Genomic DNA, 22,005 nt, shown 5'->3' with positions numbered 1-22,005 from the left:
CTTCCAAAATCAGCAGCAAGCCTGGAACGGAGTCCAGCAGCAGCAGCACCAACAGCAGCAAGCACAATACGGGCAGTATCCACAGCATTATCAGCAAGCTGGTGCGTATACCGGTGCGCCTCAGCAGCAGCAACAGCAACAATCGCAGCACAACCTGGCCGATATTTTGCGCAGAATGGGAGGTGGGCAAGGCTAGCAGCCTTTGCGCAGTTGTTCTAATGAGATGTCGAAGCGAGATATCAGCTAACGTCGGGCCTAGCGTGGTGCTGCTGGGTCTCAGAAATTGGAACACCGGACGAACACGCATACCCAGTATGTAGGGCTGTCAACGTCTGTGTACTGCGTCTCGACGTACGCGGAACCGCAACCCTGCCACAGCCTCTGCGTGGCGATATTGGAAGGATGGCCTCTGGCACCAAAGAGCTCATTGAGAGCGCCTGTCAGCCGAGGAGGTCGGATGTAATGGTTCGCACGGCTTCGGCGTGCGTAGCCGTGCCTGCGTAATCCGTAGCGCCACGCGGCAGGATGCTCAGTCTGCTCGATATCACAGTATGGCTTATTTGAGCTAATGTGATAGCCATCACCTTTCGTATTAGGAGATCTGGCTGGACTAAGCTTGTTCTCAAAATCCACGCCCAAGGTGAACAGTTTCACCACCGCCACCATACCAGAGCGCTCCTTTCCGGTAATCCAAGCCCTTCTCCTCGCCTACGATCCACGCAAAAGCATCGTCACTGCCGTCTTCACTTGGCCAATACTCTGCATGAAGCCAGCTGTTGATTGATTCAATAACACCAAGCAGTTCCTGGACTTTAGCATGGTCCACCTTCCCATCCGCAGCTTCGAAGTCACTCTTCGTCACGAAGCGAGCAATTGTCAGATGCGCGGAGGGTATCACGTACCGGCTTGCAACCTTCACACCAGTTGCGGAAGCTTTGGCGTACAAATCCCGACGCAGGTGATGGTAGGTATAAGCGTCTGCTCTCGCATCCCTCCCAAATTCGCCTGCGGCGGGGAGGAAGGAGAGGGCCAAGGCTTGTGCATCGAAGCTTAACATTGGCTTGACTAGTCTTGCTCTATGCTCGAACGTGTAGTCTGTGAATGCTGGTACGCTAGGTAGCATCTGCTCTACTAGATCATCGATCTCGTTCGCACCAAGGGAGTGTGTGATCTCGAGGGCAGTCATATGCAGATTAGGCTGTGGCATTGTCCATGTATCTACAGTTATCAGTCCACATAAGCGAGAAGACTGAGTCGTAGCAGGTTGACCCACTTGGTGCAACCGTGAGCAGCCTCTGCTGGATCCCTGCAATCAGGGAACGGACATGTTGAGGCGGTCGAGCCCAGGATACAAGGCAATGCCTCCAGTCTGTGAAGCCGGGTTCGATGCTTGGATTCTCGAGCTTTGCGAGGATCTCATCGACTGTCACGCCCGGAAACTCGGGCGCTAGGAGTTTCGCTCCTTGCTGAGCATTGCGGTTGGTCCGATGCAACTCGTAGCGGGCTTGAATCTGTTTCTGTACTTCCGGTTAGGTACCTCCAACACAATCATGCCTCAATGTCACTCACTGGATCGTGACCGCATGCTTCGAGAAGACCGTCGTAAGGGTTGTCGGAGCTAGAACTTGTTTGGCCGCCTGAGAGGTCTTCGAAAGTGTAGAAAGCCGCCATCATTAGTAAATGGCTGGATTGTACTCCATGCACGCTTCACTCTCCGACTTCACTCGGCTTTACTACGGCTGCATCTTGCCAATGTTCTCATGAATCAATGACGCTTGATCGTTCCACCTTTCAACTCAGTACATTCAGACTACCTATGTCGTGCAACACTGCGGTAACCTCCTCCTTATAGTGCAACAGTAAGGGTGTGAGCCTACCAGTCTCAGAATATCGGGAGCAGACACCTTCGGGGCGCAGTCTGTGGCCTTGTCTTTCCAGCTATGTGCTGCAAAAACATTGCCTGCAGCCCGATCAGCAGACTCAAGCACTATACCAAGAGTACAGCGTCAACTCTTTCGCGTCGTTGACTGTTGTGGGGCAGATTGATGTGCAACCTTTGCGTCACATATTCTTGCGCCATGGCATGCTGCAGTGGGAGATGGCTGAACGGCTCAATTTCGGGAGTCGGCGATGCCTCGGTCAGGCGCGTCTTCCTCAACGCGTCGCACTCCGCTGCCACCATACGCACAGCGACACCTCGAAACCGTGAATGCTCTTTTGACATTGAGGTGTACAGCGATAGTATGCAGAACCTACAATGGCAGTCTTAGCCGCTTCTCGGAAACGTAGGTTCACAGAGGCTGCAAATACGGCTCACCCTGACTCTGACTGCACCGTCGTTTCTTCGGTTCGGAAGAAGCACGCAGAAAGCGCAGCTACAGGTACCGCTCTCATTAAGGATTCCCATGGACCCTTGTACGAGATCCAACACAACAAACGAAGGCGCATTGTCGAGTGTGTGTTGTTACCGAAGAAAGGGGTGCTAGATGTACTGCAAACGGCGAGTTGCACACCACCAGAAACACAGCGATCCATCAAAAAGGTCCAAGCTTCGAAGTCCGCCTCTGGCATCGCAAAGTACTTTCAGACTTCAGCAATCCAACACTCGAACGCCTCAGCTGTAAATGCGAGGGCAAGAAACACATCGCCCACGGATCAACATGCGGGTGTGGTGAGTCCGCAAGCAGCGCCTGAACCGTATGTACAACATCCTGTAACAGCATTAAGGCCTAGGAGGAGTACTGGTGCTGTGAGCCAACGAGCTTATCACGAGGATTCCGAGGACGATGGATTGCAGCTTGAGAGTCTCCCACAGAAGAAGGGCCGTATCCGGCGAAGGAAGGTCATCCATGATGATGAAGAATACAATTTCATTGACGATCAACCTACCGGCGACGAGCATTGTGTGTCAGAGACTACTCACGATGGAACTGCTGAGTCAAGCGATGTCTCTGCATCGGAATCTGCCGAGCCAGTAAAGCCAGCAACTGCGAAGGCAGTCAAGAATGCATTCACCCGGCTGACCGGCAAGATATCAAAAAGAAAAGGCATCGGCACGTCTGGCACACCTAAGAAGCTTTTGTCACGTCCCAAAGATATTCCGAAGGGTCTGGTGAGCAACCTGCCGCCGCTCAACTCAGTTCGTGACATCTTCCGCGATATAACCACAAAAGCATTGTCACTAGGGTTTGCTAAAGCCGTTAAGCACCTGAATGGTCGGTGCCTCAGAGTTGCTACGATGTGCTCCGGGACCGAGAGTCCTCTTCTCGCACTCAGCATGGTCGACCAATCATTAGCAGAGAAGATGGGCCAAGGTCGCATTAATGTTGAGCATGTATTCTCTGCCGAGATCGTGCCGTACAAGCAAGCTTACATCGAGCGCAACTTCGCACCGCCGGTTATCTTTCGTGACATTACAGAGTTCCCTAAAGCATTCGAAAGCGAAAAGCCAACAGCGACAACAGCCTACGGTTCGCGCGTCCCAATACCTACTGGCATTGATATTCTGATCTTGGGCACATCCTGCGTCGATTACAGTGGCCTCAACAACAAGCAGAAAGACATCGATGACGGCGGCGAATCCGGCAGAACCTGGTACGGCGCGCTTGCCTACTGTAAGGCGTGTCGACCTTCGATCATTATCTTCGAAAATGTCGTAAGCGCGAAGTGGGATCGCATGCTGTCACACTACACAGACCTCAACTATGAATGTGCCTGCGTGATCGTGGACACTAAAGACTACTACATCCCACAGACACGCCAACGAGGCTACATGGTATGCTTCGACAAGCTCAGAGCCGGTACTAACGTCAAGACGATGGGTGTGCAGTGGCAAGGTCTCATGGAGCAGTTCAAGCGATATGCGAGCAGCCCTGTGTCTTCCTTTCTGCTACCCAATGATCGCGTCACCCCTCAGCAGACCAGCCGCGGTGATGACCAGCAAGGCAGTAAAGATGTGGCGTGGGAATTATGCGAAATCCGGCAGATAGGTTACCGAGCAGCACAGAGGCTTGGCACTGCACGACCGTTCACTCTGTGGCAAGAGAGTGGTGCAATGCTGCCTCTTGAGGGAGGCGACAGAGCTTGGTTTAATCGTCTCGTCGAGCGCGAAAAAGACACGATTGATGCGGCTTATCTGCGCGCCAGCCTTCCATCGGGGAGTCTTACAGATGGCCGGTATAAGACTAAGATATGGGACATGTGAGTAGAATGGCTTCATTGTGTAAGAGTCAAAGCTGACGAAGCCTACTTTGCTCCTAGCTCTCAGAACATCGAACGAATATCGAACTCTATCCCGAACGGCATTACTGGCTGTCTTACTCCGTCTGGCAAACCATACATTTCAGATGCCAAAAGGATTCTCGCACCAGGAGAAGCTCTGCAGCTTCAAGGCCTACCCTTGGACCAGATATCCTTCACGACCGAAACACAAGGCGAAGTACGAGACTTGGCGGGCAACGCAATGACTACAAGTGTTGTCGGACCGGCTATACTCGCGGCTCTAATATCAGGGTATAGCGTACTTCCGCCAGCTAAAGAACAGCGCTCCGCGGACCAAACCTTGAGCGAACCTACGAGCGGACTGTCTACGTCTCGAGATATGTTATGGTCCACTGAGACTTGCGGTGAAGGCACAGAGATGGATCTTCAACGCTTGCTTGGCGAGGCGCGTGCTTCTATGCGACTCTGTCATTGCGAGGGAAGCCTTGGCCGCACTTCCAAGGCGCTCCAGAGGTGCATTGACTGCGGACATACCGCCTGCGTTACTTGTGGTGGCAACCCTGCCCATGCGTACCAACGGGAGTCGCAAACCTGCCGCAGCAACCCATTGGGATTCATCGAAATGCTTCTGGGACAGATTCCACTCCGCGTCTCCTTCGGCGAGGTGAGCATAACCGACGTGTGGCCACGAGCGGAGACAAAACAGGTACAGTCATATGTGGAAGCCGCTCAGAAGGCACTCTGTTCGACCTTCACCTATCACTCGGTCCGCAGGACTCAAAGCTGGACTGTGCAATTCATAAGCGAAGATGCTCGTTTGGAATTGGTTGTCGAGCCACTTCTGGCCGAGTGGCGCTTGTATGCTTTGCCAGCAAAAGAGCTGCCTGCCAATAGCTGGCTCCGACATACACTGCTGCCACCAATTGCTAAAGCGAGTGTCTCTGGTAGCTTCTACGGCGACGGGTGGTCTGTCCGTATGCCCACCAACGAGTTCCTGCCGTTGCAGGTAAAGCCTGCAGGGCGACCTACCCCGACTTGGTGGGCACGGAACGAGATGCCACAGTTCCACAGCCACACACAACCGGATATGCTGGAAATCTCCTTGGTGGACACGGTTGCAGAGCCTGCGATTTCAGTGAGCGCTATGCTCAGCGGGACGTATCGCCTGTTCCCAAAATGCGGTACTGCATGCTGCAGCCTATACCGCAAGCTTGATAAAGACGAAACAAAGTTGCCGTTGTATCTGTTCTTGGACTGTACAAGAACAGGTAGCTCGGATGAGGATTGCTTCGTATTTGCCCACTCTTGTGCTGATATCGAGTACGATGAGCTCCGACAGCTCATTGCCCGTATCGTGGCGCCATGGAGGCCGTGGAAGGACATTGGAACAGATGGGGAGCAGAGTATGCACGCCGAAGCCCGCATTGCCCTTGACAGCAAGTGGGTAACTTCAGAAGGACTTCGTCTCATGCCTGCGGATACCAGCCTACGCCTAGGATTGTCGGAGATGGAGATGGAGATCGAAGGGAGCTCAGCTTGCGACAGTGCTCAGCACCTTGTTACCTGTGAAGGGACGAGCGTAGCAGCAGGACACAGCGGTCATACGAACTTGTCCTTCGATATCGAATCTATCTCGAGCCGAATCTGGATTTTGGAAGCTATGCGTCGAAAGCTAGACTACGGTGAATGGCGAACCTTCGCTCTTGAAGCAAGCTCAAGCTGTCTCAGATGTGCACCCGAAAGGCCTCAGCTCAAGTGGAAGCTGTCAGACAAACAAAACAAATCAGACAAACAGGAACTCGACCCGTACGAAGATCCAGGCAGCGCTGCGGCTTATGAGCGAGCCATTAAATCGAGACCGGAGCCTCTTGTCGTTCAGACACCACACGACTCGGCCGGCATTACTTTTGGTGTAAACATCGTGTCTCTAGCGCACAGAGTACTCGCTCGTCTGCCGACTAGTCTAAAGGATGCGGTATTTTCGTGGCGACTGACTACTGATCATGCCAACAAGTCTACCACTTTCCCGCACTTTAAATTACGGCCAACCTCGGGCGAGACCTACGACGGTACGGTACTGAAGAAATCAACCTTGTTTCCGACGCAGCGACTTCAACTTGCATGGATGATAGCACAAGAAGCCGGCGTAGACTTCGTTATCGAGGAGTCACAAGAGGCGACCCTGCCAGTGGTTGGATGGCGAACTGAAGTCCGAGCAAACGTCTCAATCACTGTGAGAGGAGGCTTTTGCTGCGATCATCCAGGTTTTGGCAAAACAATCACCAGCCTTGCATTAATCAGCGCACAGCGAACGGACCCTCTGTATATGCACGCCGAGCTCAGCGCGCGCCGACCGAGTCAAGCTCAAGGGCTGTACACCTCGATCGCAACAGTCATAGTCTGCCCATCGCACCTAATAGCACAATGGAATAGGGAGATCGCCGAATTCTTCCCCGCTAGGTCGAAGATTATTGTCGTTAAGCAGACGTCTGATCTGAGCAAGTATACAATCAGCGACTTTGAGAGCTCGGACATTATAGTAGTCAGCCGCACAATCCTCGATTCAGAGTCATATATCAACCGTTTAGCTGCTTTTGCCGGCCTCCCTGGGCCCGCTGTCGCAGCAGGGACAGGTCGTGGGTTTGCAAGATGGCTTGACTATGCTCATTCGCAAATTCCTGAGCACCTCGCTATATTGAGGTCCCGACCGTCGAAGTGTACTTTGGAAGGACATATCGTTGCGAAGTATAAGAGACTACTGAGCGATGACGGCTTCAAGGCAACTATACCGTCTCAGCGCTTCCGAGGGAAGGATGTTGCTAAAACGAGGAAAGCGAGGTCAAAGACGACGGCAGGGTCTCTCTGGACAGAGGCTGTGACACCAGACATGACTCACATCGGTCGACCCTTGCTCCAGATGTTCTACTTCGACAGGATTATCATTGACGAGTTCCACCTGTTGGAGCCGAAGGAACGCGCGGCTGTTACTGCCCTGCACGCCGACAAGCGGTGGGGCTTGTCAGGTACTCCGCCAATTGATGACTTCTACGACATCGCGGAGCTCGCAGGTTTGATGGGCGTCCCGCTTCGCTATGGCAGCGATGCGAGAGGCGTCATGAAAGTGAGCAATATCAGACGACTGCGCAGAGAGATGACAGACTTTGAGAAGTTTGACGCGATGCGTGAAACACCCTCAAACGAGGTATATACTCGTATCCACGAAATCGATCAGCGCTTCTTGGACACCTTCGTTCGGCAGAACCTTATGGATTTCGGCGACGGCATGCGTATCATGGAGATACTGACGCCAGTGTCCTTGAGTCTCGAACACAAGGTACTGTATACCGAGCTTTCACAACATCTTAACTCTCTTGAGATGCGGATTAAGACAGGCAGGAAGTCACAGGACACCCACCGAGGTGAGCGCTTGCACCGCGCCTTGAGTACATCGGACAGCTCAGAAGATGCATTAGCTAAGACGGCAGCTTACTTTCCTACAAACGATTATACCAACCAGAATGGTTTTGGCCTGGAGGCTTTTGTTGCTATTCGCATTGAAGAGTTACAACTCCTTCGGCAGGAGTTGGCGCAGGCTATATGCGAAGCTCGAAGCAAGGAGAAAGATGCTTTCGACGTTTGGACGAGGACATGGCTTGACTACAAGCATCTCGCGGATGATGAGACCATCGCGACAATCAAGAGTCTTCTTGCAGCTGGGCCAGGAGCTGTAAGCGTTCGTAAACCGGCAGCCAAAGCTAAGAAGCTTGCTGAGTCCGAGGAAGATGATGCCGAAATGGGTTCGAAGACCTCGATCTCCGCACCGAGAAACTCCCTTACTAGTAAGGTCAACGAGTTGAGCAAGCGCATGGCCGTCTCCACTCGCTCTTTACGCTACCTTCAGAATGTGGCTAAGGTGCGGGATGCGGCCACCGCGCAGTGCGACAGACTCAGCAAGCTCTGTCAAGGCAATGCATGTACGGGAGAAGGGAACGCTAAAGATACTGCAGTCTCCGCTCTATGTGGCCACATTATCTGCTATGATTGCTTCCAGACCCTTGGTGAGCAGCACAGCACCCAATGCCCAGCTGCAGGTTGTGGGTGCTCGATGCAGCCGCATCATCTTCTCTGGAGGCAAAAGATGGGTGATCCGGACACTACTAATAGCATGCCACATGGTGCGAAGCTGGCTGCCGTTGTTGACATCCTGAAGAATGTCAGAGCGCAAAACGACAAGGCAATCCTATTCGTGCAATATGAGGAGCAGGTTGCTGAAGCACAGCGGGCCTTTGAGGCTGTGAATATCAGAGCAACTCCGATCACGACCGCAAACAAGGCGGCAGACACAATCGAGGCTTTCACGAAGAACGAGAACACCGTCATCATCTTGAACGCTTCAGACGACACTGCAGCCGGTCTCAATCTGCAATGTGCCAATCACGTCATCTTCCTTTCGCCGCTGCTGCGAGATACGCAGTACGGCTACGACTCCACTATGGCCCAAGCTATTGGTCGCGTACGACGTCACGGCCAGCAAAAGACGATCTATGTGTACCGGGTTGTCGCCATCAATACAATTGATGTCGATATCCTTCAACACCGCGAGAGGCGCAGAATAGCGCTAGTGGAGCAAGGTGCTCCACCTATAGAGCCGCTTGAGACAACGGGCGATGAAGTGACGGCTGAACGGACGAAGTTGGTGAGGATCAATGGACGGTTCAGCTTGCAGCCACGGTCATGGGTCATGCGATATAACGGTGTCGAGGATCTTGAGGACTTCAGCAGTCTGGTCAAATTCTCCCGAGCCTACACAGATGATGACGACTGAGTGTACCACAGTGGGCGTGAACAGTCTTAATTGTATTGTCGGCAATAGCGCTGAAAACGCGCTGAATGTGCCCGTCGGCGAAGCGCAGGCACTACATACCGCTAACGCTATGCTTCATCATGCTTGCCTTATTCGTACAGTCTTGCTAGGCGCCTCACACCAATATGGTGCCAGTAGCTTACTCAAGCAGACTTGCTTGATTAGTGTAGAGCACATCCACCACATTCCCAAGCTTCTCAATCGCTTCTATCGCCGCGTCATACCCTTTGTCCCTCTCGGTCTCTTCGTACACAATCAAAACACCTTTTCCCTGATCGAGCACGCCAATGATCACCCGATCCAGGATCATCTGACTCAATTTCCGCTCCACTTGCTGCACGTCCAAGCCGACCATCTGCGCCACGTGGCTGATCTCGACCCTCGAGAAAGGTTCAATGACTTTGATCAAGTTCTGCTCCAGCATGCTGTCGTACAACCGACGGAGGTGAGAGGCGATGAACCGGTCACTGCCCAGCTCGTACCGGTAATTGTGCAGTGCGGTCTCGTACTCCTCCAGACTGCGATTCGAGTGCGCGCGAGCTACGGCCTTCATGGCATCAAGGTTCTTGCCGGCATACTTCAGAGCTTGCTTAGAAGTCATGAGCGTGTCGACATCGTCCTTCAAGTTAAGCATGATCTTGCAGAGCAGCATGTACTGGAGAGCAGAGGTGGCGCGGGCCGTCTCGTCTTGCGAGTGATAGCCTTCCATAGCCTCGATGAAGTAGGAGTACGAAGTGTTGAAGTCGCCGTCTTCCGCGTGCAATTGGCCGGACTGCATATCCAGACCCGCTTGTAGCAAGGGCGGGCAGTAGACGGAGGCTGCAGATGTGCGGGCGGAAGTGAGAGCTGCACGGCCTTTGGGCACGTTGCCCAAAGCATGGTACACTCTGCTCTCGAGCAATTGCACTTCGACAAGTACAAGCTTGTCGTCAAGCCGTTTCAGCTCTTTGAGCAGGCTGTTGATGAGGGTGAGGGCATCGTAGTACGACTGCTTCTGCATGTACAGGCCTACAAGTCGGACTTCGAGGTTCTGTCGCAGGAAGCCTTGCCGCTGCGAGACGGCCCAGTCTATGCATGACTTGGTGACGGAGACTTGTGTATCAAGGGTATTTGGTATTGCCGTGAAAAGATCCAGAAGTTGCCGTACTGTTACTATATCAATACATATCTCTCAACAACGCATGCTGTCCACTGACCAAGCTTAGCAGTCTTCGCCCGCGCGAAGCTCGTGAGGACATCGCGCGTTTGCTGTATGAGGTTGGCCAGATCCTGTGTCCGCTTGTGATCCCGATACAGCTCGCCAAGGCCCATCAAAGCACTCTCGAATTCACGCACTGCCTTGTCATTCGTTCCGGGCGGTTTCGAAAGGATGTCTTTATATATCTGCTCGGCCTTCGCTGGCTGATCTTTCGATAGTTGCTTTGCCTCCTCTATCCGTTTCATGCCTTCGTCTTGTGCCATGACTCCCGGTTACTTAGTGGACGATTCAGACTGACTGTTCAGCAGTTAGTGGAATTTGTGCGAGTTGCGTTGATAGTGCGCAGTGCCGGGTCGTCAATGACTGTGGATGATGAGAAGGTGAGCGCTGCCGCGAGGCACGAGACAGCTTCGCAACGACGAAGTTTAAGCCTTGGGGCTCTGCGGCCACTGCCGTAGCGTTTCCGCAGTATCGGGACCGGGACGCCTCCGAGCACTTTTCCTGCGATATCAAAGTCCTTCTTCAACACTCCGCATCGCAGATGTAGAAGTAGCCGGCTTGCAGTATGCCAGGCGCCAAGCGTCCTCGCGAAAGCGACGATGTTGATTATGTGCACCCGTCTCGCAAACGCCGCGCCGAAGACGGCGCATCTCAAACAAAGCTTGCGGTCGTATACAATGCTCTCGCAGATGAATCTGAGCCCGTCCGACGTAAGGCTGCGGGTGACTTGATTTTGCTATTGTTCGCTGCAGACTCAGCAGATCGCGCGCATCTTGTGAATGGGGCCACAACCCGTCTCCTCAAAGGTCTTTGCAGCGGTAGGAAAGCGGCAAGACTGGGCTTTTCTGTCGCATTGTCTGGAGTTCTAGAGCTAGCGTTTGGCAAATGGGCCAATACTGCATGTGCTGACTGGAGCCTGTATGAGCTTACGGAGCGCATCTCGCATATCACGGAGCCCGGCGCAAATGCCAGTGGGCAGGAGCAACGCGAACATTTTTTGGGACGGCGATTCGCATTTCAATCGGTTCTAAATTGTGGCGTCGCAGCGTCAGGATCGATACCAGACGCTCACTGGCGCCACTTTCTTTCCAAAGTGGTAGCCTTAGCGGTCACCAAGGCGTGGCTTCGTACGGAGTGCGGCGCGATGCTCAATTACTTTCTCATCAGCGGCCAAGGCGGACTGCTCAGCGATGATCGGATCCAGGTGCTCCTCGATGTACTGCGAGATGGCAAGCTGCTCGAGAGTGCCGAAGGCGTTGCATTGTGGCTAGCCATCGCGGACCGCTGGCCCAAACTTCTTCCCAAAGGCATTTGGCGAAGGAACGATCCATTCTCTGCAGAGGAGCAGCCAAGACTCAGGAAAGTTCTTATAGGAGGCCCGGCAGCTAGTCACGATGGTGCAGCAAACGCGAGGCCGTCTGATACAGGAGCCCGCCAATCTAGGCCGAGCTTCGCGTGGGAGGAGATCCTCTTACATGCTTACGACCGGAAGCCGCAAACGGTCTTCAAGCACTTTTGGGACGGCGTCGTACTCCAAGGTTTCTTCACAGCAAATGCTTCCACGGAGCGTAAGGCTGTTGGGCTTCAGATCATCGCGATGGCCGTGGAGGGTGCGCCACTAGAGCATCTGTATCACATCCTGCACGTTCAGACTCTGCGCAACGTCGTCATGCCCCGACTCGAAACAGCGCGTCTACTTTTCGAGGCGGCTGAGCTGCCTTTAAAAGCTATCACCTCTCGGGCAAGGAAGAATCCAGAGCTAAGTCACGTGCTTCTTTCGAGCCTTCTGTCGGCGCGAGGTCTGGACCAGCGCACCAAAAGTAAGACCATAGAAAGTCTGTTTCAACTGTCAGATCCAGCTACAATAAAGCTCATGGTGCAGGTTCTTATCACCCATCTCCTCCGACCTCTTGATGGGAATTCCGACGATCAGCAGGCTACCAACGTACGTCGTTCCTATGCCGACCTTGCATTGTTGTTGGTGAGAAGCCAGCACAAGTCTGGGGCTTCGTTCTCGATGGATGATGCACAATCAAGCGCCAAGTTCAGCGATTTGCAGCACTGGCTGAAGTACCTCGTAACCGAAATGGTACAGTATGGCTACCTTCGAACCGGACTACAAGCGGCACCGCAGCTTACCGATTCCGAACGGGAGGTGCTGAGATCGAGGCTTAACTCTTGCATCTCTGTTATCATGGACCACTCAAGCGTCGATGGCAGCAGAGCTATGAATGGGGTTGCTGCGCTGCTGTATAAGCACAAGAAGGAGCTTTGCAAGCCGTTGAGCGAGGAGGCCGAGAAGACGATCGAAACGGCACGAGAGACAGTCAAGTCGATCACTGAGCCGTTGAAGCACTCCAAAGGAACAGCAGCTGCATACGCGCTGCTCTTCAACTCGCTGTCTGTTCAGCTCTTCGGCGGAGAAGAGGACGCACTCGAGGCACTTCAAGATCTGCAAGTCAGCTACAAGGCTCAAAGACAGGGAGGCGATAGCTTTGTGATGCTCACGGAACTTGTCTTGAGCCTGCTGTCGAAGCAGACGGCGCTGCTCCGTAACGTTGCCGAGCAAGTCTTCGGCAGTATTGCAAACGAGACGACTGCGGAAGGCTTGCAGTCGCTTACCATGGTCCTTGCACAGAAGGAAAGCCTTGCTGGTCAGCAGGAGCTTTTCGACGAGCGTGACGAGGACGACGTAGAAGATGGTACAGATTATGCTGACGAGGGAGATAGCGATGGAATAGTCGATGTCGAGGACGCTTCGGACGTGGAGATGGTCAATGGGGAGGCATCCGCTAATATGGACGATGAGGAACCCAGCGACGGCGACGACGTAAACGACGACAGCTCAGATGTTGTGTCAGGCGCATCCGGCGAGCTCGATGAAGAAGCGGCATTCGATCGGAAGCTAGCCGCCGTGCTTGAGACTGCTGGTGAGGATGGTGCCGACTCGGGCGATGACGACTCAGACATGGACGATGAGCAGATGATGGCACTGGAACCACATCTAACGAAGATCTTTCAAGAACGCCAGAAAGCCGGAGGGAAGAAGCAAGAGAAGAAGGATGCCAAGGAGAACATTGTGAGCTTCAAGAGTCGCGTTCTGGACTTGCTGGCGATCTATGTCAAAAGTCAGTACGCCAACGTGCTCTCGATGGATCTCATCCTTCCATTGGCGTCGTTAGTTCGGACCACGAGTAGCAAAGCCGTTGCTGAGAAGGCATTTGGCGTCTTAAGACAGTACTTTGAGGCATGCACGAAGCACAAGAGCCTGCCGCAGCCTGACGATCAAGAAGCGTGCTTTGGCGTACTGCAAGAAGTGCACGACGAGATAAAGCTCGGGGGTTCGAAACTGCACGCCCATGCCTGCAGCCGCTCAAGCCTGTTCCTGTCCAAGGTGCTTGTCGCGATCAACCCGCAATATTACAATCGCGTTGCAGATATGTATTGCGAGCTGCAGAAGGGCTGGTACGTCGACGGGAAGTCGAAGGTGCAGGGCAGCATCTTCACGGAGTGGATGAGCTGGTCGATATCAACGAGGAGTCAGGGGCGGGAATAAGTCGACATGCACTCGTCCGCGTAGCCCAGAATACATGTTTCACACATTACTTCCCGAGAGTGACATACTCAAATAAACCGCATCCAAAGCATGACTACACTAGGTCTTCGTAAATAGCCATTGAATGTCACGTGCAGTGGCGATGAGCACAAGGAATTAGCCTTACGCGGATCTGTTTACTGCGACGCGCTACGCGTCTTACGCTTAGAAACTCCGCTGAGAACTCAGTGTTCCACTTCCACACAAAGAGAGCAGCATTTCCCGACGGATACGCACATGCAGAACAGCTAGGGGAAGCAGGGAAGACCCTGGGTTGACATGCACGCCACCGCCGTCAGTGTAGTATCGGCGCGTAGAAATCGACGATGGAGATGGCTTGGCCGGAGAAGGCGTGGGCGGCTGTTGGGCCGACTCCTCAGCTGCCAGGCGAGCGCCCAGCGCTGGTAAGTTCCTTCCGGGCGTGCTGTAGAGGGTCATCTGTTATCGGATGCTTTGTTTGTTGATAAGCAATCAGAGCGATAGGCACAGGTGTCGCCTATGTAGACTTCGAAACCTGAATGCTGGAGGGGAAGCAGGTCGCTTATAACTCTTCATTATAGCCATTGAAAACCTCATGACGTAGCCCATCGTTAGCAAGATGCATGGAATCGAAGTTCAACAGCGAGATCAGTCGATGGCCACGCGACAAGGCTCGAACGGTGGACGCCCGGTCGAAGCTGAGGCATGAGGAATGCCTTTGCGCCGCAATGGTGGGACATGCTCACGGACCATGTGGTCGTGCTTGCGAGTGCACGCTCCCTCCTCTTTTTGACAAGCGCCAAACATCGGCGAATGGGATGTGTCAGTGAGGTTTCGGCGCCCGTTAGAGGGAAGATCGTGTCGCCATGGCGGTGTTGACGAATGAGGGGTCAGAGACCGGCGTGCAAAACGATGCCTTTTCCCGGTTTAAGCTTGTCTGACGACATCTGGAATGGGATGAATGCCATGCATGTAGAGATGCCGAGTAACAAAGCATTCGCTCTGGTCGACGAGACCAGGAGAAACGGCTAGGCCGCGAGGGAGCAATCAATCGCAACGGTGTTGGAGCTTGGGGAGCTTGAGGGAGGTTCTTGGATGAACCTGAAGCTCTTACTAACTAGCTAACCTGCGTTACAAGCTCTTCCTTGCAGCGGATCAGACGGCGGACATGCTCTGCGCCTGCTGCAGGAACAATGGCAGGATGAAGCCCTCGTAGCGGCTCGTCTGCCGTGTCGAGGTAGGGGTTCGACGAGCTGGGGAGGTGGGCGAAGTAACAGCGCGGTGCTCCACCACATCGTCGATGCGGGCGATGTGTGCCGTGTCCAGTGCCCTCCTGCAGTGTAGGATCTGCAGCATTTGTCCGACAGCATCCACCTACGTAAACTCTCTTTTGTCAGCAGCATTGTTTCTTGATTCGCTATTGCACACGCTCCAGTAAGCGCGTTAATCTTGCTGCTGCTCCGGAGTGCGAGCGGGTACCGCCGCCATCTTGCTCGGTCTTGGCCCGCTGGCTCGGTTGCGCTGCAGCTAAGGTTGCCAGGATAACGGCTGTGCGACCCTCGTCCACGCCTCTTGTACCTCTACATGTACTCCTAGACTCACCACCTCACACTGCCTTGGTCCTTCCTTTATACCACGTCTGAAGGCAGTCGTCCTCCTGCCCGATCATACCAGTTGTGCCTCCCGACGGAGCTGCGTTTGCCGTCGTGTCACTCACTTGTCCCGACCGGTCCCTCATTTCGGCAGACTCGCTGATCAAGTCGTTGGAAGTCGAACGGTTACCGTTATGTACAACGGCAGCACACTCTAACTATTTTCCTTGACGACGCCTGGCTTGGTATTCGGCGCTGGTAGCAGCTTAGACACAGCATCACCCAATCCCATAAGCCATTGGACCCATCTCACATTGTCATATCTCCACCACCACCCTCCAACGCACTCCGCCGACAGCAACTCTACTACCTAGTACCGGCACAGTCAGGATAGACGAGTAGGCTAAGACAGTATATACGACATGGAATACTCTTCGCCGCTGGCTGCTTTGCGGCCGCAACCGTGTCCAGTCTGGGCCAATGGCAAGGACCTGCCAATGGCTCGCCCAGCATATTCCGGATATCAAGCCTTTGCACCCAGCAGCTTCAACTTCAAGGACATGAGCATGCAGCCGCCAAGACCGGCGAGGCAGGATTACTTCACGCTCAAGCCTACGAGAGGCTCATCTCCCACTGCGAGCTTGACTGCCGATCTAGACGCGAACTTCCACATCGACAAGAGGTACCCGCATTCCTCGCTTAGAACCATCCTTGTCGATCGCGTGCTCACTATTGTACCAGTCCACAAGCTCCTACTCCGCGCAGGTCCTTGTTCACAACCAACCTGTTCAGAGCTCGTGACGAAGCTGGTATGTCGCATGGGGATGGCTTTCGCAACCAGCATGCTAACCCGAGGAAGGACCACTTTCGACTCCGCCCATAGAGATCGAAGGAGCAAGGACCCCTCCCATCCTTTCCTCATCACCTGGCATACCCGATATGATGGATGTGTCGCCATTGCCGCACAAGGCTCCCTACTTTGTAGCACAAGTCACACTTCCCTCCCCGTCGCCTGAAGAGACGCCAGAAGAGACGCTCGTCTCGCCAGATTTGCTTTCTCCAACCGAGATCTTCCCGGCGGCGACTGTGCCGCTGACACAGTATTCGACGTTCCTGGCACTGCCTGAGTATGTTGTCCGACGACGTCGGTTAAAGAATTCTTGCTAATCATTCACATCAGACGCACACGACGACAAGTCACAAGACCTTCATTAACCCGCACAAAAGGTTACTCCACAAACCACATTCCACTGCAGCCAGCCAGCGCCGAACACTCCCTGCCCCCTTTCCGTTTCGGCAATGTCACCACGAATGCCCTTAGTTGTACATCCACGCCAACGTTAGCAGAAAGCTTCACAGAGTCGCCTGTCGAAGCATTAACGACTCCGCCAGTGTTGCCGATGGTGCCGCCGCCTAGACGACCGTCTCTAAGCTCGGTGGGCCGCACAAACGGCTCGCCTGGTACTGGCCATGTCCGCAAACCTTCTGGCGGCCGACCTGCTTTCGTGCGGCCGCAGCGTAAGATCATGCGGAGATCGCTCAGTATGTTCCAGCATCCGGACGACGTGATGAAAGAGGAGCAAGATTCGTTCGAGCCGCAGCCCAACCTGACGTCGGCCATGGACATCGATCAACAAGAACCCGAACTTCAGCTGCCGCATCACCTGAACAGCGACGAGCCGGACGGCTTGCCTCGCATATCCCAGCTCACCATGGTCGACGTGCTGGAGAAGAAGTACGATTCCCACTATGACCTCATCAAAGTCATCGACTGCAGGTTCGAATATGAATACAACGGCGGTCATATTGATGGAGCCGTCAACTTCAACGACAAGCAATTACTCACTCATGAACTATTTAACGCGCCCACTACTGACCGGACATTACTCATCTTCCATTGTGAATACTCCGTGCATCGCGCACCACTCACGGCCAAGTTCGTCCGCAGCCACGACCGCAACGTCAACGCAGCATGCTACCCCAAGCTTACCTACCCGGAAATGTACGTCCTCGACGGCGGCTACAGCAAGTTCTTCGCCAACCACCGCGCCAAGTGCTTCCCGCAGAACTACGTGGAGATGAACGATCAGCGCCACGAGCAGGACTGCGAGCGCGGTATGGCTAAAGTGAAGGGGCGACAGAAGCTGTTCCGCGCGCAGACGTTTGCGTTCGGGCAGAACGCGCACGATGGGATGGATGCCTCACCTACTGCTTCTGGGCGTAGCATGGGCGCCCGGAGTCACAGCTCGTTTGCCGTCCGCGCAGATATATCGGAAGGCGTCAGCCAGTCCTTTTCCAGGCGTATGGCTTCGTATTGAGGAGCTGGAGGGCCCTCAGTCTTCATATTAGCACGGCGTTTATGGAGTATTGTCACTGGAGCTGCATCTGCACAACATTCAAAGGCGTTGGAAGCGAGCCATCTCTCGCAGTCGGCATTCAGCATCAACTAGGCCTGGCGTCACAGGCGGGCACATCATTGAGCACTATTTTCTGACTCATGCAACTTCTTGCAGCGACGAGTCGGTACAACCGCAATCATCGATCACATCATCTCCTGGCGATCTTGCATCGAGGCAACACAGCACAACCTTTTTCTGGACACCCGCACCATCTCTCCGCCATCCTTTGCACATTGGTTTTTCTCACAGCATCAACAATGCATCGCAGCATGATTTCTTGCTACGCCGCATTGCTAGCATGTGAGAAGACAGGCTGAACAGGGTTGGGTTGATCAGTGGGTAATGTGAGAGAGGAACTCCGTGTATAGTGTGGTGGTAGTCTGACTGGATAGCTACCATACAAAATGTCTCCAAACAACCAGTGCTTGTGATTTCCACATGTACTCCACCGCAATGGCGAGCGACATAAGCGGAACAACGCCCGTTCCTTCCCTTTTCGATCAGCACGTGCACATGCCTTCCCCACCTTATACAATCTAGATCGTGTTGCGTCCGCGATATTAGTTCCAAAGCAGCGTTCGGTTGGTTACCTCCTACCGGCAGTCATAGTACTTCCATCACACCGAAATGGCAACAACAAGTCCTTCAGATCTCCTGCTCGCCAAGCTCTCAGCGGAGCTTCGTGTTCAAATATACCACTACATCTTAATGACATCCAAGCCTCTCCGACGGCCCCTATTAAGCGACGCTTCGATCACTAGCCTCCTGCTCGTCAACCACCAGATCTGCAACGAAGCAATTGACGTCCTGTACTCGAACAATGCTTTCAAGCTTTCACTTCAGGAAGTTGCAACTTATCCCAACCGCACCAATTTCAGCGAAATGAGGCACATCTTTCTGGCACACCCCATCGGTGATGGCGAGTACGGATTTAAGGAAGGGGAAGGCGGCCTCTGCACGCACGCTTGCCGCTTCATCGCCGCCACTAAACAGATGCCGCTGCCGCTTCATCTTTGCGAAGTGGTGATCGAGGTGGGGCACCTAAGCTCAGCGTATCATGCTGAGCTAGTCTCGACGACTATAGGAGGGCGAGTGAGGGATGTGGATGTGGGAGTGTGGGAGGTGGAGTTTGGGCAGGGATTCAGGATGGTTGTGCGGTATGAGCGGCTATGCAGAGTTTGGAGTCGCATTTGGGGCGATGCGGTGGGCCGTGACTTCGCCATCAGGATGGCGACGGAGGACAGATTTGATTACGACTACGGCTGTTTGACACGTGCCGACATGCTATGCGCGTTGGTCTATTGCGCAGTTGGCGACTCCGGGTTCAGCGACGTTGAGCTCAGTGCCTTCTTTGAAGACGCCGGATTGGCGTTGTGGTCCTATAGTGGTGTGACGTTTGCGGATATCGAAGGGACAACGGACACCGTGTTCGGGGAGGGATTCGACTTCGGCAAGGTCGCGCCTGGGAAGCGGAGAGAGTGTGGCCGGGCGAACAGGATCTTGCTGGCGGTGCTGGAAGCCGTGACACTGCGGAACGATGAGACGTAGGATTCCTTCCGTGCTGCCAAGCCGCATGCTGCTGTGGATCTCTGTGAGGCAGCAGGAGCCACGACAGGGTCGGATGTCGCATCAGCATACTGGGATACACAGCTTATGATATTGCAATCCCAGCGTATTCGCCACACCGGGCCGGGACACCGTAGCGCCGTACATCATGAGCATTGCCTTAAGCCTTGCCTTTCCGCTCGAAGACGCTACAATTGCCACTCATACCAGCCCATCGTATAGCGACAGTGCAGATACGATCGTCTCATCTCGCTTGCACCCCTCCTAGATTCACACAGAAGTCAGTTCGAGATCACGCTCACACTAATCCACCACCTCCCTTACCTTAAACTCCGCCATATCCAAGCTCCCATTCTCATCCTTATCCATCAACCGGAAAATCTTCCTCACCCGCTTCTCCGGCGTATTCTCATCCTCCTGCAACCGCACCATACTCCCCACCAACTTATATATCGCCTCGACAATACTCAGCATCTCCTGAAACGTGATCTTGCCGTCGCCGTCAATGTCGTAGAGTTGGAACGCCCAGTCGAGTTTATCTTCCATTTTGCCGCGCGAGGTGACGGATAAGGCGCAGATGTACTCTTTGAAGTCGATGGTGCCGGATTTGTCGGCGTCGAAAACGTTGAAGATGTAGTCGGCGAAGGTGGAGGGGTCGCCGAAGGGGAAGAACTGCTTGTAGACTTTTTGGAATTCGGCTTTGGTTAGGAGGCCGGAGGGGCAGTCGTTGTGGAAGCCTGGATATCGTCATGAGCTTTATTGCTTTGGTATTGTTGACTGCGTATATGCTGGCTCACCTTTGTACCATTGCTGCAACTCCTTCTTGTCGAAGTGCGTCGCTTTCTGCAGGTCTTGCAGCTCTTGCGGCGAGAGCTTGCTCTGACTGTCATCATTGTGGTGAATGGTCAGCTGATGCTCGTCAAGCTCCAAGCGTGCTATGCCCGTGCTCCTCTTAAACTCCCTCTCCAAGTCTGCCACCCCAATTTTGAAGGCTGCCTGTCGCTTGCGGTTGAAGGCCGGATAGCTGTGGGAGAGCTCGCGCGGAATGCGGAAGGGTCGTCGGCGAGCGATATTGTATGCGCCTGGCAAGGGGTGGGCGCCCTCATGCTTGTCGGTCGTTGCTCCTCCCGTCGCTTGCTGTTCGATCTCCGGATGGTCCGGGTAGATGTCGTGCACCTTCAGCTCCTCCTTAGGTGTGTCTGTCATCGTCGCCGCCGTCGTCGTTGTATTGGTATGCGCTTCAGTCCGCGAAGGCCAAGAGGTTCCATGCGTTGAGCGCCTACACGCACTTGTGACGTTGGAGCGGTGGTGGTGGATCGCATCGCGTGTCGTCGATGGCTCACTTGACTGACTCCTTGTTCACTTCTCCACTTCCTCCTCCTGCACCTCGTGACGAAATAGGAAAGCACAACAACGCACCTTTTGCCCATGCTGGGCGATCCGGATGTCACGCGAGTGACAGCTCAAGGTACCTCGTTGTCAGAGCAATCGCTTGATTCAAGTGCCGATGTTGTGCTGCGGTGGAAGAAGGCTACGCAATTCTCAAACAAGGCAGTCTTACTTCGGGTCATGATGTTGCCGCCGGCCGCGAGTGCGATTATCCTGCCTACCGCCGTTGCATCGTTTATGCCCCGCAAGGGCAGGCACGGAGGGTACTTTCTGGTGCCAAGTAATGAGGCAGTGCTCGGGAGAGGCGCTCTAAGGGCTCCAACCTGGAAGGCTTGCATCATCCATCCCGCCATGCACACGCGCATCTTACTGCTCGGCCCGGCGCAGTGCTGCAGACGCTCAAGGTATACAGTCGCACGAGTTGAAGGACATTGTGCTTGCCATTGCAATGAACTGGATGGGTGAGTCGAGAGAGTATATGGCGCGCACGAGAGCAACGGACAATGAGCATCACGAGCTTGATGCTCATGACGGGAACGGACGACGAGCACTTCAACATTGTGGATGGGAAGGTTACAGTCCCATACCTCAGTCCCCTGCAGTCGCCACTCATGCACACGAGCCTCAGTCTCAATCGAGATGGACAGTACAGTACCAGCCTGGCGCGTGGAGCTTAATTGCGTTGCAGGCGAACCTTCACTTGAGCTGCGTCCGCTCAGCGTACGTGTAGACATATGACGTGAGTTAAGATGCTTGACACGCAGTCTACTACGGTGCGCTATCATTACCTCCCAAGTCGGAGCTATTAGCTCTGTTTAGCTGGCTCTTCGCACCGTGCTGCCGTCCTGCTTGCTCCTACTCCATGCTCGGTGATTGTCCTTCAGGTCCAGTCAGGAACGTCTCGAGATGCCAGCTACGGCTCCACACCCACTCAGCCACCTCAAAGCGCCAAACACGGGAGGTAGCGCTAATGCGGCTCGCAGCGAGCCCGAAATACGAACTGTTCGATAGGCGAGAGCTCATATTCATATGCCTCCTCCGGAGCCTGACGCCAATAGATACTCTACCGGCCGACAGGAGCAACGCCACCTTCACATACGAAACCCTGGATGATTCAAACCGGCACATCAGGATTCTACACATTGAGCGAAGCATCGTGGCTTCGAGAAGGGATCCATTGAAAGGCACTCTTCGACCAACTT

The 22,005-nt window shown here is 54.1% G+C and overlaps 10 protein-coding genes across 10 annotated transcripts; 5 read left to right on the top strand and 5 right to left on the bottom strand.

Annotated features, from left to right (window-relative positions):
• Positions 1-525: 525 nt before the first annotated feature.
• On the bottom strand, positions 526-1,859 carry BAUCODRAFT_498260 (uncharacterized protein). The gene is made up of 3 exons (XM_007678896.1): positions 1,570-1,859; positions 1,274-1,517; positions 526-1,218 (listed from the first exon to the last, which is right to left on the bottom strand). Exons 1-3 carry the CDS (start codon positions 1,672-1,674, stop codon positions 623-625), a joined length of 945 nt encoding a protein of 314 aa, XP_007677086.1. The 5' UTR covers positions 1,675-1,859; the 3' UTR covers positions 526-622.
• Positions 1,860-2,257: 398 nt separating this feature from the next.
• Positions 2,258-9,046, top strand: BAUCODRAFT_24680 (uncharacterized protein; the record flags this gene model as incomplete). The annotated part of the gene is made up of 2 exons (XM_007678541.1): positions 2,258-4,200; positions 4,261-9,046. 2 exons carry the CDS (start codon positions 2,258-2,260, stop codon positions 9,044-9,046), a joined length of 6,729 nt encoding a protein of 2,242 aa, XP_007676731.1.
• Positions 8,982-10,714, bottom strand: BAUCODRAFT_34412 (uncharacterized protein). The gene is made up of 2 exons (XM_007678587.1): positions 10,282-10,714; positions 8,982-10,231 (listed from the first exon to the last, which is right to left on the bottom strand). Exons 1-2 carry the CDS (start codon positions 10,544-10,546, stop codon positions 9,225-9,227), a joined length of 1,272 nt encoding a protein of 423 aa, XP_007676777.1. The 5' UTR covers positions 10,547-10,714; the 3' UTR covers positions 8,982-9,224.
• Positions 10,715-10,815: 101 nt separating this feature from the next.
• Positions 10,816-14,245, top strand: BAUCODRAFT_34410 (uncharacterized protein). Its single transcript, XM_007678586.1, has one exon. It carries the CDS (start codon positions 10,849-10,851, stop codon positions 13,837-13,839), a length of 2,991 nt encoding a protein of 996 aa, XP_007676776.1. The 5' UTR covers positions 10,816-10,848; the 3' UTR covers positions 13,840-14,245.
• Positions 14,246-14,595: 350 nt separating this feature from the next.
• BAUCODRAFT_34409 (uncharacterized protein) lies at positions 14,596-15,245 on the bottom strand. The gene has a single exon (XM_007678585.1). It carries the CDS (start codon positions 15,211-15,213, stop codon positions 15,013-15,015), a length of 201 nt encoding a protein of 66 aa, XP_007676775.1. The 5' UTR covers positions 15,214-15,245; the 3' UTR covers positions 14,596-15,012.
• A 626-nt stretch (positions 15,246-15,871) lies between these two features.
• BAUCODRAFT_71110 (uncharacterized protein) lies at positions 15,872-17,767 on the top strand (the record flags this gene model as incomplete). Its single annotated transcript, XM_007678757.1, has 4 exons — positions 15,872-16,131; positions 16,191-16,258; positions 16,309-16,576; positions 16,630-17,767. The coding sequence occupies 4 exons, from the start codon at positions 15,872-15,874 to the stop codon at positions 17,765-17,767; spliced, it is 1,734 nt and encodes a 577-aa protein (XP_007676947.1).
• A 90-nt stretch (positions 17,768-17,857) lies between these two features.
• On the top strand, positions 17,858-18,291 carry BAUCODRAFT_498001 (uncharacterized protein). Its single transcript, XM_007678895.1, has one exon. The coding sequence runs from the start codon at positions 17,947-17,949 to the stop codon at positions 18,163-18,165; it is 219 nt and encodes a 72-aa protein (XP_007677085.1). The 5' UTR covers positions 17,858-17,946; the 3' UTR covers positions 18,166-18,291.
• Positions 18,292-18,475: 184 nt separating this feature from the next.
• Positions 18,476-19,396, top strand: BAUCODRAFT_148535 (uncharacterized protein; the record flags this gene model as incomplete). The annotated part of the gene is made up of 1 exon (XM_007678894.1): positions 18,476-19,396. The coding sequence occupies one exon, from the start codon at positions 18,476-18,478 to the stop codon at positions 19,394-19,396; it is 921 nt and encodes a 306-aa protein (XP_007677084.1).
• Positions 19,397-19,456: 60 nt separating this feature from the next.
• BAUCODRAFT_34402 (uncharacterized protein) lies at positions 19,457-20,909 on the bottom strand. The gene is made up of 4 exons (XM_007678584.1): positions 20,834-20,909; positions 20,212-20,297; positions 19,739-20,151; positions 19,457-19,678 (listed from the first exon to the last, which is right to left on the bottom strand). The coding sequence occupies exons 1-4, from the start codon at positions 20,842-20,844 to the stop codon at positions 19,616-19,618; spliced, it is 573 nt and encodes a 190-aa protein (XP_007676774.1). The 5' UTR covers positions 20,845-20,909; the 3' UTR covers positions 19,457-19,615.
• BAUCODRAFT_122948 (uncharacterized protein) lies at positions 20,878-21,537 on the bottom strand (the record flags this gene model as incomplete). The annotated part of the gene is made up of 1 exon (XM_007678893.1): positions 20,878-21,537. The coding sequence occupies one exon, from the start codon at positions 21,535-21,537 to the stop codon at positions 20,878-20,880; it is 660 nt and encodes a 219-aa protein (XP_007677083.1).
• Between the last annotated feature and the right edge of the window lie 468 nt (positions 21,538-22,005).

Source organism: Baudoinia panamericana (assembly GCF_000338955.1).
Source record: "Baudoinia panamericana UAMH 10762 unplaced genomic scaffold BAUCOscaffold_7, whole genome shotgun sequence".
Lineage (NCBI taxonomy): Eukaryota > Fungi > Ascomycota > Dothideomycetes > Mycosphaerellales > Teratosphaeriaceae > Baudoinia > Baudoinia panamericana.
This window is presented reverse-complemented; position numbering and strand designations above follow the sequence as displayed.